The following is a 14,779-nucleotide window of genomic DNA, read 5'->3' on the forward strand; positions in this document are numbered from 1 at the left end:
TTCTTTAATTAATTCTGGAATTATTTCTTTCATTATTTCTGGCATTATTTCTTTTATTATTTATTCTGGAATTATTTCTTTATTATTAATTCTGGAACTATTTCCTTTATTATTAATTCTGGAATTATTTCCTTTATTATTAATTCTGGAACTATTTCCTTTATTATTAATTCTGGAATTATTTCCTTTATTATTAATTCTGGAACTATTTCCTTTATTATTATTTCTTTCATTACTTCTAGAGTAATTGCTTTCATCAATTCTGGATTTGTTTCTTTCATTATTTCTGGATTTGTTTCTTTCATTAATTCTGGATTTGTTTCTTTCATTAGTCCTGGAATTATTTCCTTTATTATTATTTCTTTCATTAATTCTGGAATTATTTCCTTTATTATTATTTCTTTCCTTAATTCTGGAATTATTTCCTTTATTATTATTTCTTTCATTAATTCTGGAATTATTTCTTTATTAGTTCTGGAATTATTTCTTTCATTAATTCTGGAATTATTTCCTTTATTATTTATTCTGGAATTATTTCCTTTATTATTTATTCTGGAATTATTTCCTTTATTATTAATTCTGGAACTATTTCCTTTATTATTATATCTTTCATTACTTCTAGAGTAATTGCTTTCATCAATTCTGGATTTGTTTCTTTCATTAATTCTGGAATTATTTCCTTTATTATTATTTCTTTCATTAATTCTGGAATTATTTCCTTTATTATTATTTCTTTCATTAATTCTGGAATTATTTCCTTTATTATTATTTCTTTCATTAATTCTGGAATTATTTCCTTTATTATTACTTCTTTCATTAATTCTGGAATTATTTCCTTTATTATTACTTCTTTCATTAATTCTGGAATTATTTCCTTTATTATTACTTCTTTCATTAATTCTGGAATTATTTCCTTTATTATTACTTCTTTCATTAATTCTGGAATTATTTCCTTTATTATTAATTCTGGAACTATTTCCTTTATTATTATATCTTTCATTACTTCTAGAGTAATTGCTTTCATCAATTCTGGATTTGTTTCTTTCATTAATTCTGGAATTATTTCCTTTATTATTATTTCTTTCATTAATTCTGGAATTATTTCCTTTATTATTATTTCTTTCATTAATTCTGGAATTATTTCCTTTATTATTATTTCTTTCATTAATTCTGGAATTATTTCCTTTATTATTACTTCTTTCATTAATTCTGGAATTATTTCCTTTATTATTACTTCTTTCATTAATTCTGGAATTATTTCCTTTATTATTACTTCTTTCATTAATTCTGGAATTATTTCCTTTATTATTACTTCTTTCATTAATTCTGGAATTATTTCCTTTATTATTAATTCTGGAATTATTTCCTTTATTATTACTTCGTTCATTAATTCTGGAATTATTTCCTTTATTATTACTTCTTTCATTAATTCTGGAATTATTTCCTTTATTATTACTTCTTTCATTAATTCTGGAATTATTTCCTTTATTATTAATTCTGGAATTATTTCCTTTATTATTAATTCTGGAATTATTTCCTTTATTATTATTTCTTTCATTACTTCTATAGTAATTGCTTTCATCAATTCTGGATTTGTTTCTTTCATTAATTCTGGATTTGTTTCTTTCATTAATTCTGGATTTGTTTCTCTCATTAATTCTGGATTTGTTTCTTTCATTAATTCTGGAATTATTTCCTTTATTATTATTTCTTTCATTGATTCTGGAATTATTTCCTTTATTATTATTTCTTTCATTAATTCTGGAGATATTTCCTTTATTGTTATTTCTTTCATTAATTCTGGAATTATTTCCTTTATTATTATTTCTTTCATTAATTCTGGAATTATTTCCTTTATTATTATTTCTTTCATTAATTCTGGAATTATTTCCTTTATTATTACTTCTTTCATTAATTCTGGAATTATTTCCTTCATTATTACTTCTTTCATTAATTCTGGAATTATTTCCTTTATTATTACTTCTTTCATTAATTCTGGAATTATTTCCTTTAGTATTACTTCTTTCATTAATTCTGGAATTATTTCCTTTATTATTACTTTTTTCATTAATTCTGGAATTATTTCCTTTATTATTAATTCTGGAATTATTTCCTTTATTATTATTTCTTTCATTACTTCTATAGTAATTGCTTTCATCAATTCTGGATTTGTTTCTTTCATTAATTCTGGATTTGTTTCTTTCATTAATTCTGGATTTGTTTCTCTCATTAATTCTGGATTTGTTTCTTTCATTAATTCTGGAATTATTTCCTTTATTATTATTTCTTTCATTGATTCTGGAATTATTTCCTTTATTATTACTTCTTTCATTAATTCTGGAATTATTTCCTTTATTATTACTTCTTTCATTAATTCTGGAATTATTTCCTTTATTATTACTTCTTTCATTAATTCTGGAATTATTTCCTTTATTATTAATTCTCGAATTATTTCCTTTATTATTATTTCTTTCATTACTTCTATAGTAATTGCTTTCATCAATTCTGGATTTGTTTCTTTCATCAATTCTGGATTTGTTTCTTTCATTAATTCTGGATTTGTTTCTTTCATTAATTCTGGATTTGTTTCTCTCATTAATTCTGGATTTGTTTCTTTCATTAATTCTGGAATTATTTCCTTTATTATTATTTCTTTCATTGATTCTGGAATTATTTCCTTTATTATTATTTCTTTCATTAATTCTGGAATTATTTCCTTTATTGTTATTTCTTTCATTGATTCTGTGAAATTATATCTCATTAATTCTTGAATTATCTCATTAATTTTGGAATTATCACTTTTTTATTAATGCTGGAATTATTTCTTTCATTAATACTGAAATTATCTGTTTCATTAAAACTAGAATTTTTCTTTCATTTATTCTGGAATCATCTTTCATTAATTCCGAATTATCTTAAAAAAACGGGGACTTGACCGCAAAAAATTGCTACCGCAGGGAGTCCCCCATCGAGGGGTTAGCGCACCAACCTTTTGATGAGCATAAAAAAAAACAAGCCTGCCGTTCGGAATCGGCAATAAATTGTAGGTCCCGGTCTAATTAGCCCTCGTGTGCAGAAAATGGCCGTGGTGCGACAAAAATGATCAAATGACCGAATTATCTTTCATTAATGCTGGAATTATCTTTCCGGAGTTATCACGTTCATTAATTTTGAAATTATCAATTTAGTCAATGCTGAAAATTATCTTTCATTAATTCTGGAATTATCACTCGTTAATTTTGGAATTCTGTAATTAATTTTGGAATTCTTTCCTTAATTCTGGAATTATCACTTTCATTAATTTTGGAATTATTACTTTCATTAATTTTGGAATTCTTTCCTTAATTCTGGAATTATCACTTTCATTAATTTTGGAATTATTACTTTCATTAATTTTGGAATTATTTCCTTTATTATTACTTCTTTCATTAATTCTGGAATTATTTCCTTTATTATTACTTCTTTCATTAATTCTGGAATTATTTCCTTTATTATTACTTCTTTCATTAATTCTGGAATTATTTCCTTTATTATTATTACTTTCATTAATTCTGGAATTATTTCCTTTATTATTAATTCTGGAATTATTTCCTTTATTATTACTTCTTTCATTAATTCTGGAATTATTTCCTTTATTATTACTTCTTTCATTAATTCTGGAATTATTTCCTTTATTATTACTTCTTTCATTAATTCTGGAATTATTTCCTTTATTATTACTTCTTTCATTAATTCTGGAATTATTTCCTTTATTATTACTTCTTTCATTAATTCTGGAATTATTTCCTTTATTATTATTACTTTCATTAATTCTGGAATTATTTCCTTTATTATTACTTCTTTCATTAATTCTGGAATTATTTCCTTTATTATTACTTCTTTCATTAATTCTGGAATTATTTCCTTTATTATTACTTCTTTCATTAATTCTGGAATTATTTCCTTTATTATTACTTCTTTCATTAATTCTGGAATTATTTCCTTTATTATTACTTCTTTCATTAATTCTGGAATTATTTCCTTTATTATTAATTCTGGAATTATTTCCTTCATTATTATTTCTTTCATTACTTCTATAGTAATTGCTTTCATCAATTCTGGATTTGTTTCTTTCATCAATTCTGGATTTGTTTCTTTCATTAATTCTGGATTTGTTTCTTTCATTAATTCTGGATTTGTTTCTCTCATTAATTCTGGATTTGTTTCTTTCATTAATTCTGGATTTGTTTCTTTCATTAATTCTGGAATTATTTCCTTTATTATTATTTCTTTCATTAATTCTATAGTAATTGCTTTCATCAATTCTGGATTTGTTTCTTTCATCAATTCTGGATTTGTTTCTTTCATTAATTCTGGATTTGTTTCTTTCATTAATTCTGGATTTGTTTCTCTCATTAATTCTGGATTTGTTTCTTTCATTAATTCTGGAATTATTTCCTTTATTATTATTTCTTTCATTAATTCTGGAATTATTTCCTTTATTGTTATTTCTTTCATTAATTCTGGAATTATTTCCTTTATTATTATTTCTTTCATTAATTCTGGAATTATTTCCTTTATTATTATTTCTTTCATTACTTCTGGAGTAATTGCTTTCATCAATTCTGGAATTATTTCCTTTATTATTATTTCTTTCATTACTTCTGGAGTAATTGCGTTCATCAACTCTGGAATTATTTCCTTTATTATTATTTCTTTCATTACTTCTGGAGTAATTGCTTTAATCAATTCTGGGTTTGTTTCTTTCATTAATGCTGAAATTATTTCTTTCGTTAATGCTGAAATTATTTCTTTTACTAATGCTGAAATTATTTCTTTCATTGATTCTGTGAAATTATATCTCATTAATTCTCGAATTATCTCATTAATTTTGGAATTATCACTTTTTCATAATGCTGGAATTATTTCTTTCATTAATACTGAAATTATCTGTTTCATTAAAACTAGAATTTTTCTTTCATTTATTCTGGAATCATCTTTCATTAATTCCGAATTATCTTAAAAAAACGGCGACTTGACCGCAAAAAATTGCTACCGCAGGGAGTCCCCCATCGAGGGGTTAGCGCACCAACCTTTTGATGAGCATAAAAAAAAACAATCCTGCCGTTCGGAATCGGCAATAAATTGTAGGTCTCGGTCTAATTAGCCCTCGTGTGCAGAAAATGGCCGTGGTGCGACAAAAATGATCAAATGACCGAATTATCTTTCATTAATGCTGGAATTATCTTTCCGGAGTTATCACGTTCAGTAATTTTGAAATTATCAATTTCGTCAATGCTGAAAAGTATCTTTCATTAATTCTGGAATTATCACTCGTTAATTTTGGAATTATCACTCGTTAATTTTGGAATTCTGTCATTAATTTTGGAATTCTGTCATTAATTTTGGAATTCTTTCCTTAATTCTGGAATTATCACTTTCATTAATTTTGGAATTATCACTTTCATTAATTTTGGAATTATCACTTTCATTAATTTGGGAATTATCACTTTCATTAATTTTGAAATTATCAATTTCGTGTGTGTATATAGGGGTTCTAATCATGTAGGAAAGAACCCTCCTCCATGAGTTCTAATATAAGCTCGATGGATTGTGTGGCTATAGATGGGATCATCCTGTGCCTGTCCCGCATGTTCACGATATCTACAGACAAAATGTTCGGAAGCCCGTATTCTGTTCCCTGATTGGTTAATTTAGCAGAGGGTGGTCAGGCCTGGCTATTTATCGTTGACAACAAAATAATAACGTTAGCAAACATCCTAACATAAATACCACAGGAAAAAAATACTTGAAGCGTAATAGAGCAAATATTGAAAAGAAAAGCCCCCCCCCCCTTTTCATTGGATTTTTTGTGATATGAATATTAATTTCAAGAAATAATCATTTTTTTTTTTCATTTCATCGCTTTTTCCTCTTCCTTCTGTATTGTGTAAAGAGGCAAAAATATGTGGATATGCAAACGATGGAACAGATGCGCCACGCTAGGAAAATACAAACACCTAGCATAATTAAGTTTTTTTACGTTTCTGCCAACCGGAAATGGTCCTATTCGGTTCACGCGGATTCATTAGTGCAGATTATATAATAAAAAGAAATTCCCTCCCCCCAAGTTGAGGGGTGGGAGTTATTTAATGTCTGCTTTGCCCAAGGCCATGGTCCTCACATCCTGGAGCAGGGCTCCCTAGGCTGGGATATTTCACGAGCCCCTATATGACGAATTTATAACGTGAAAAATACTGAGAAGCGTCCCAGGCCACCTCGTCCATATTCCTGTTCCCCAGGACTGGAGATCTGTCAGCCCCACTGTTCTATCTGGCAACAAGATATAATGACAGTGGTCAAGACCGTCCATGTGTGTGTTTACGTCCTGTATCAATCCCGGTCACATTGCCGGTTGCTGTGTCATGTCTCTTTGTCTATATTCTATACATTAATTATTAATCAAGATTGTTCTCATTATTTTTTCGTTAACAAATGGTGTATGTTAATATTTCATGTCTTTTAATCAGCCTCACCTCGGATAAAATAATTGGCGACGAGATAAAGAAACTTCAATTCCGGTAAGCCGCTTTCTCTTTGTTATTGAACTAAGATGGATCTTGGACAATTCGACAAATTTTTGAGCGCGTTTTTTGAGCAACCGGCCATGATTCAAACATTCGATACTTTCGATCCAAAGAAAGAATCTTTCATAATGTATATTCAGCGCTTCAAAAATTTTCTTGATATGAAAAACGTGTCATCCAATAAAGAATTGTGTGCTCAAATACTTCTGAACTCTGTAGGTGTCTCTAATTATAATACTTTAGCAGCATTGGTTTCGCCACGCCTACCGAACGAGCTCACATATGACGAACTCATCAAAACATTCGAAGTCCATCTATGTCCGAAGAAGAACATAGTAGTGGCACAACATCAATTTTTGTCTACCTATCAGGCGGAAAATCAAACAATTGCAGATTATGTAGCAACTCTGCGACAGGATATTATCAACTGTGAGTTCGTGTCACCTTGCCAATGCAAAACATCTATAGCGGATATATTTCTACGTGCGCAGTTTGTTCGTGGAATTCGGGACAACTCGATACGTGAGCAACTTTTACAGTCTGAAATTCTTGAATTCGATGACATCTTGAAGAAAGCAATAGCTCTTGAAGCATCAAAAATCGACTGTCGCGAACTTTCAAGGAAATCAACAAGTGCAACTTTTGATGAAGTCAACAAAGTTATGAAATCCAGACCAGCAAAACGTGACTCGAGTACCTTGCGAAACACAGCTGTATCTTATCCAAGAAGCAAGAACCGCCAGCGTTCCAAATCCAGTTCCAGAATAGACTTTGTAAAATTGGGTATACAAAATCTTTGTATTCGTTGTGGTCGTGATAATTACATTGCAAATGATTGCAAAACGAATCCAAAATCTCTCAAGTGCAGTGCCTGCAAGAAAACGGGACATCTCAGAAAAGTATGCATTAGGACACTGCTAGATGAACAGAGCGAAAATCCATCAGAATTCAAATCAACCAATCATGTGTCCAACGCCGAAGCTTTTCGTTGTTATGGTGTGCAACAAATTATCGGCATATTTCAACACCACGAGCGACCAAAGGATATCGACAAATATTTCATCATGATCAACATTGAAGGTCGAGAGGTAAGATTCGAAGTGGACTCTGGTGCAGGATTTACATTTATTCCACGCGATGTATTCCATAAGCTGAACATTCCAACACAACTTCAAAATTCAACTGTTGCTTTCCGATCATACACTGGTAATGTGTTCCTGCCAGATGGAAAAGTGGATGTGACTGTGGAGTACCAAGGGAAAACATCCCGTGAAGAACTCTACGTTGTTCCAGAGGAATATGATGCATTATTAGGACGTGTTTGGATAAAGCATTTAAAAATAAGCCTAGAAAATATCGACTCTCAAAAACCTGCTGATTTGGGAACATTACAAGTTCAACAAACCAACTGCCTGGATAACATTATTTCTAAATATCCAAAAAATTTTGAAGAAAAAGTTGGTTGCATCCTAGGTTTCAAAGTCTCATTGCAGCTAAGTGAAAATTGCAAACCAGTTTTCCATAAGGAACTTCGCGTTAGTCTTCCTGAACAGTCTCCGAAACTCAAAATATTTCTGCCGGTTAGATTTGTTCAAAGCCTATCTTCATGTTCCAGTAGATGAAGGAAGCAGTCAAATTCAAACTTTGTCTACTCATCGTAGAACTTACCACATGAATAGGCTATCTTTTGGCATCAAAACAGCACCTAGTGAATTCAACCGAATAATCGACCAAGTCCTTCAAGGGATACCCAAGACTCTCTCGTACTTCGATGATATCATTGTGCATGGTACCACACGAGAAGAATGTGCTAGGAACCTTGAACTGTGCCTCCAGAGATTACAGGAATATGATCTTCACCTGAATAAGAATAAGTGTTCATTTTTTCAAGAACGTATCGAATACCTAGGACATACTGTGGAGTTCAACAAAATTTCCAAAAGTTCTGAGAAAATTAGGGCAATTATGGAAATTCCACGTCCACCAAATGTGGAAGCATTACGCCGATTTCTCGGTATGGTCACATATTATTCAAGATTTCTACCAAGTATTTCCTCTGTTACATACCCCCTGCGACAACTCCTTCGAAAAGATTCAAAGTTCCGATGGTCTGCATCATGTGAAGCAGCCTTTATCAAGCTGAAAATGAAAATATCAAGTGACCGAACTCTAACTCCATATGATCCAAACTTACCAGTTATCCTGACGTGTGATGCTAGTCCTGTTGGTATCGCCGGAATCTTAGCACACATTATTGATGATCAAGAAAAACCTATTGCATATGCCTCAAGATCTTTGATGAAAACCGAACAAAACTATTCACAGCTCGATCGTGAAGCACTAGCCATCGTGTTCGCAGTTAATCATTTCTTCAACTACCTGTTCGGAAAACGTTTCAATTTAGCGACTGACAATCGTCCTCTAACAAGGAGTTTTCATCCGAGCTCAAAGCTACCTCCTAGGACGTCTGGCCGGTTACTCCGATATGCTAGTTTTCTTTCAGCGTTTGATTACGAAATTACGTTCAAGAAAGGAATTGAAAATGCAGATGCTGATTGGCTTTCCAGGGCTCCAGTTGTGCAGAAAGAGACGTCTAGTGACATGGCTATCAACAACGAGATCAATCAAGTGTGTATGGCGTCAATCAATGAAATATCGACAGAAGTATTGAGTGCCGACTCGATCAAAAAAGCAGCTGACTCTGATGAAAATTTATCGAAAATGAAACAGAAAATTCAACAAGATCCTGAACTTTCTTATGAATACACCTTAGAAGATGGAATCCTATTCAAAGGACAGAGAGTAGTAATTCCGAAAATATTACAGAAATCTGTTTTAAATGAACTGCATCGAACACACATTGGCATTACAAAAATGAAACAACTTTCTCGAAGATACATTTATTGTAAAGGAATCGACAAAGATATTGAACATTTATCCAGATCATGCGAACAGTGTGTACAAATCAAGACAAATCCTTCAAAGGTGCAAGTCCATCCTTGGGACGAACCAAAGGAAAATTGGGACCGCGTTCACATCGATTACGCTGGGCCTTTCCAGAACAATTTTTTCTTGATCGTTATCGACGCAAAATCCAAATAGGCCGAGATCAATATGTCGAAATGCACCTTCTACACCTTCAACTTTTGAAATGTTATCTGACATTTTCGCTGTGCACGGGTATCCACTCACAATTGTTTCAGACAACGCAACAGTTTTTGTCAGTGACCAGTTCAAATCTTATTGTGCTAAAAATGGAATCTTTCAGAAGCTTATTGCACCTGGACATCCTGCTACTAATGGCTTGGCCGAGCGAAATGTACAGACATTGAAAAATCGATTGAAAGCAATGTCTAATGAGCCAAATTCAATGCATGCGAAAGTGAGAGAAATAGTTTTTCGATATCGAGCCACTCCATTGGCAAATGGTAAAACTCCGGCTGAAATGTATTTGCAACGCAATATCCGTATTGAATTCGATGCTTTTCGACCCAGGAAACACATTAAGAACTATGAACACACAATCAAGTCCAGACAATTAAGCGTGGGAGACAGAATACAAGCCCGATGTTATATCAACAATCGAACTGTATGGAAACTTGGTACTGTCATTCAGAAATTTGAAAAGCTTCACTATCAAGTGAAGTTGGATGATTGTTATTCTTTCAAAAGACACATTGATCAACTGAGAAGAACAGAGGTTCCTAAAAAGTCAGTCTCATTCTTACCAACTACCAAATTTAATGATAGTGAGGATTCTGATGAACAGATTCAACAACAACCCAGATGGCAAGACTTTTATTGTCCAGGAATGTATCAGCAACAACCTGATGACTTCCAGAATTCAGATATTCAACCGCAACCAAGAAACAGCCAGCATGTACCAGTTACAGACCAACCTGATACCCAGCTTCGTATGTCAACACGGCAACGCAGATCTCCCTCATACCTGCAAGAGTATGTAACAGATTAACTGTTAAATTAAGCGTGGGAGAACTGTTGTATCTGGCAACAAGATATAAAGACAGTGGTCAAGACCGTCCATGTGTGTGTTTACGTCCTGTATTAATCCCGGTCACATTGCCGGTTGCTGTGTCATGTCTCTTTGTCTATATTCTATACATTAATTATTAATCAAGATTGTTCTCATTATGTTTTCGTTAATAAATGGTGTATGTTAATATTTCATGTCTTTTAATCAACCTCACCTCGGATAAAATACCCACCCTCGTGGAGGCCATGCCCAGGGCCCTTGCGCAAGTTGGTTCCTGAGGTGTATACCCCGAGCAGGGCCGCAACTAGATACTTTGTCATTCGGGGCAAGCCGGCAATTTGGCGCCCCTTGATGTAGAAGGAACAGTTAAAAGATGAATTCGGCGCCCCCTTCTGGTTCGGCGCCCGGGGCACCAGACCCACTTGCCCCCCCCTAGTTGCGGCCATGGCCCCCATATCCTGGAGCAGGGCCCCCTAGGCTGGGGTCTTTTACAGGCCCCCCCCCCCCGGTCAGACTTTCCACGGGTCCTTCTATATTCTATAGTTAATTTATAGCGTGGAAAAGCAAAAAATTATGAGAATTGTCTCGGGCCCCAGAGCTAGAGCCCTGTCAGCCCCGCCCATATGGGGGCCGTGGTTGCGGCCCTGAGATCCCAGCCGTAGGCATATATATATATATATATATATATATATATATATATATATATATATAATATATCAACTGACGTGATTGTGTGTTCCCCCAGATGTTCAAGTCTATCTCCGCCTATTCTGGTGACCCATGTCTACCCACAATTACGGGCCTGACAGAGCTCAGGATGATTCTTTTAACTTTTTTATATTTTTCACAGAACAAATTTACTGTGGGGGATAGGACGCCAAAGATCCCAGCAGAAGGATGTGGGGTAACCTATACATTTTTTGTGTAAGTTACCGTAAATGTAATAAATCCGGTGATTGTGGACCATCATGGCCCCCACAGCCTGAAGCAAGGCTCCTAAGCTGGGATATTTTGTGGGCCCGCAGACCAAACTTTTCATGGGCCCTTCAACAGTGAATTTGTAGCCTGAAGGGAAATGATTGTCCCGGGCCCTACCTAACCTTGCGGGGCCATGGCGACCATTATATATTGCATATCATCGTGCCCTTCCCCCAGAACTTTTCTTTGTATGCCTTACACGGGTGGAACAGTGTCACATCTTAACACAAACTCACCCGAGCCGGGCGGGATCGCCTTCAAATTTTGTTTAGTATACATGTAAATTCATAGGCAGACCATTTTTTGTCAGATAGGACCCCAGAAAAATCTTGGCCAGACATCCACCCGCGCCTCAGGTAGCTAGCTGTTTAAGATCTGAAGTTCTCTTACATAGCCAGAAATTTTTTCTGCGGGGAGAGAGAAATCTACCCCTTTCAATGACCTGGCTTTGGCTACACCCAGCATAATGTTAATTCTTGAAGTGGTTTCCAATTGGGCTGTTGAACAGCACTCTTGGGTGCTAGCAAGCAATAGGCGAGATGAGTTTTAAATCATTAATCTATAGGGAAATTCAAAGGCATCTCGTTACAGCCTTCGCTCCTCTGGACCATTTCATCACCCCCTCAGAAGTTATTGGTTGACAAGGAGTTGGTTGACCGTTAATGCTGGGGATTATACTTTGATTAAGACAAATTTTATCACTTTAAATTCACTTGAAACGTATATACGCCTGGTAAAAAATTGATTGCGCTGTTGACGGTGGACAGGATAAGTCAAAACAGAAAAATCATTAGCAGGGCTTGGATTTCTGACTTTGTATTTTTTTTTTTTTTTTTTTTTGCATATTTCGTTATTTTTACGTGATAGAGCCTATTTTTAAAGTTTTAGGGCATATTTTGTATATTTCCTTTTTATCGAGAATTATGAAGGAAGGATGTATATTTCCAGGAAGGATAAGGAAATATACATCCTTCCTTCATAATTCTCGATAAAAAGGAAATATATATATACAAAATATACAATATATATAATATATAATATAATATATAAATATACAAAATATGCCCTAAAACTCTTTAAAAATAGGCTCTATCACGTAAAAATAACGAAATATGCAAAAAAAAAAAATGCTAAGTCAGAAATCCATTTTTATGTTTTGACTTATCCTGTCCACCGTCAGCAGCGCAATATCTCTAGTATCTGTGTCCAGTATTTGTGTAATGTGTATGTGTGTGTATTTGTTTGCTTACAATAAAAAAACCATACAGAGATAATAAACATTAGAGAAATTGCAGAAAGAAACCTCGACGCAAATTTGTTTTTATCGAAAATGCAAGTTTTACCTAAAAATAATTCTTTGAAACATAGCAAATGATGAGATCCAAGGATGAGTTTGAGTTTGTATAGGCCTACAAAGAGTAAATAATTGAATCCGTATTTTAGTAACTCAAAACGATCAAAGTTTTCTGTTTTAATTGGTAAAGATGATACAGAAAAGTTATACATAAGTGTCTTTTTATCAAAAAATTGGTAATTTGAAAAATAAAGTAAAATGTATGGAAATAAATTAATGCATTGAAAGAATGTCACGTGAAAGAGCTGAATTAAATCTTATCATATTGAACATCATTCGAAAATTGTGTGAATCCAAATCCATTTGAAAAATTTAGTTTAGAAAATGGAAGTTAATTTGGATTTAAATATAAAAGTGGAAAATATTATGGAGTAGAGAAAAAAAAACAAGCCAGAGTATGAGTTAAAAGAAGTTGAATGAATCGATGATCTGAGTAAAATCCCTTTGATTTCGTGGCAATATAAAAGTTAAAAATGGCAGTATGGATGCAAATGATTGTGCAATATCAAAGCTGGATGGACAAAACAAATGCAGAAATGTATGAGCACAAATACATGGCTAATCATCATATGCGAATCACATCGAAACCTATATAATTTCAAAGATGAGAGAAAAATGAATTCATAACCACCGTATGAAGATAAATTAAAACGAAAGATTTTCATCTTGATTTGTTTGAAAATAACGCATGCAACCGACGTAGTTACTCCGTATTCGAAAAAACTTTAAACTTTAACAAAGTGTATTTTACAATATCAGATAAATATATGGCAATTTTTTACTTTAGTATTGCTGCTCTTGTTTGGCAGTCGGAGAAGAAACCAGTTAATTGATTCGTTTTAGAGCGTAACGGTTAGGTGAGGCCTTGTGTGTGTGTGTTTTGTATATGTTGTGTGTTTTTTTTTATATTTCGTTTATTTTATTTATTTCCTTAATTATAATGTACGTCACTGTGAAATCTATGAAAAACTAGAAAAACGAGATTTAACCCATTCCGTTGAATATATGAAAAAATGAAAATAACCTAAGAAGAATAATTTATGTATAAAAATCATTTTTATACATTTTTATATCTCACCAAAAACGAGGCGTACTGAAAACCTTGATCGAGAGGGCAAGAAGACTATGTGAAGGAAAAGATCTAGGTAAAGAGATTGAGCACTTAAAATCAGTTTTCCGCTCTAATGGGTACACGAAAGACGACATCAAGAAAGCCTTACGCTCCATCAAGGAATCACCAACGGAAAATGAGCAGTCACAATCAATTGGAAAAGCTGTGCTGCCTTTTATCCCCGGAGTGACGGCAAGAATCAGCAAGGTCATGAAAAAACATCGTATAAAGACCATTTTCAAACCAACCAGAAAAATATGTGAAATGCTGCGATCAGCAAAAGACCACCGTGACCCTCTATCAACACCGGGGATCTATCGAATACCGTGCACCTGTGGTCAGGTATATATTGGAACCACAAAAAGATCTGTGGCCACGAGAATAAAAGAGCACGAACGATGTTGCAGAATGGGCCAAACAGAAAAGTCGGCAGTGGCAGAGCATGCGCTTTACGACAACCACAGTGTACAGTTCAGCAAAACACAGGTAATAGCTAATGTTGACCACTTTTTCCCACGAATCTACAGAGAGGCTATTGAAATATACAAGCACAAAAACAGCTATAATAGAAGAGAAGAAACTTTGAAATTGAGCAGATCCTGGACACCAGCTCTCAGAAGAACAAGAACCTTCCCCTTCAAGGTCCAGCAACAGAATGATGACAACAGCCAATCAGATAACTCCACATCTCTCGACCAATCAGGTTCTACCAGCATAACAACTGTTTACAATACGCTGCCAGCCATAGAATCAACTTTGATCCAGTTTATCAATTC

The 14,779-nt window shown here is 33.3% G+C and overlaps 1 protein-coding gene across 1 annotated transcript; it reads left to right on the forward strand.

Annotated features, from left to right (window-relative positions):
• Positions 1-6,592: 6,592 nt before the first annotated feature.
• On the forward strand, positions 6,593-8,188 carry LOC149074198 (uncharacterized). The gene has a single exon (XM_089247351.1). It carries the CDS (start codon positions 6,593-6,595, stop codon positions 8,186-8,188), a length of 1,596 nt encoding a protein of 531 aa, XP_089103477.1.
• Positions 8,189-14,779: the final 6,591 nt, after the last annotated feature.

This window comes from Pholcus phalangioides, unplaced genomic scaffold (genome assembly GCF_987345545.1).
Source record: "Pholcus phalangioides strain wild (caught in Gottingen) unplaced genomic scaffold, Ppha-v1.0 ptg000017l_1, whole genome shotgun sequence".
Classification (NCBI taxonomy): domain Eukaryota; kingdom Metazoa; phylum Arthropoda; class Arachnida; order Araneae; family Pholcidae; genus Pholcus; species Pholcus phalangioides.

Excerpts from the sequence above, each read along its gene's own strand:
- LOC149074198 (XM_089247351.1), top strand. The coding sequence starts at position 6,593 with ATGGATCTTGGACAATTCGACAAATTTTTGAGCGCGTTTTTTGAGCAA.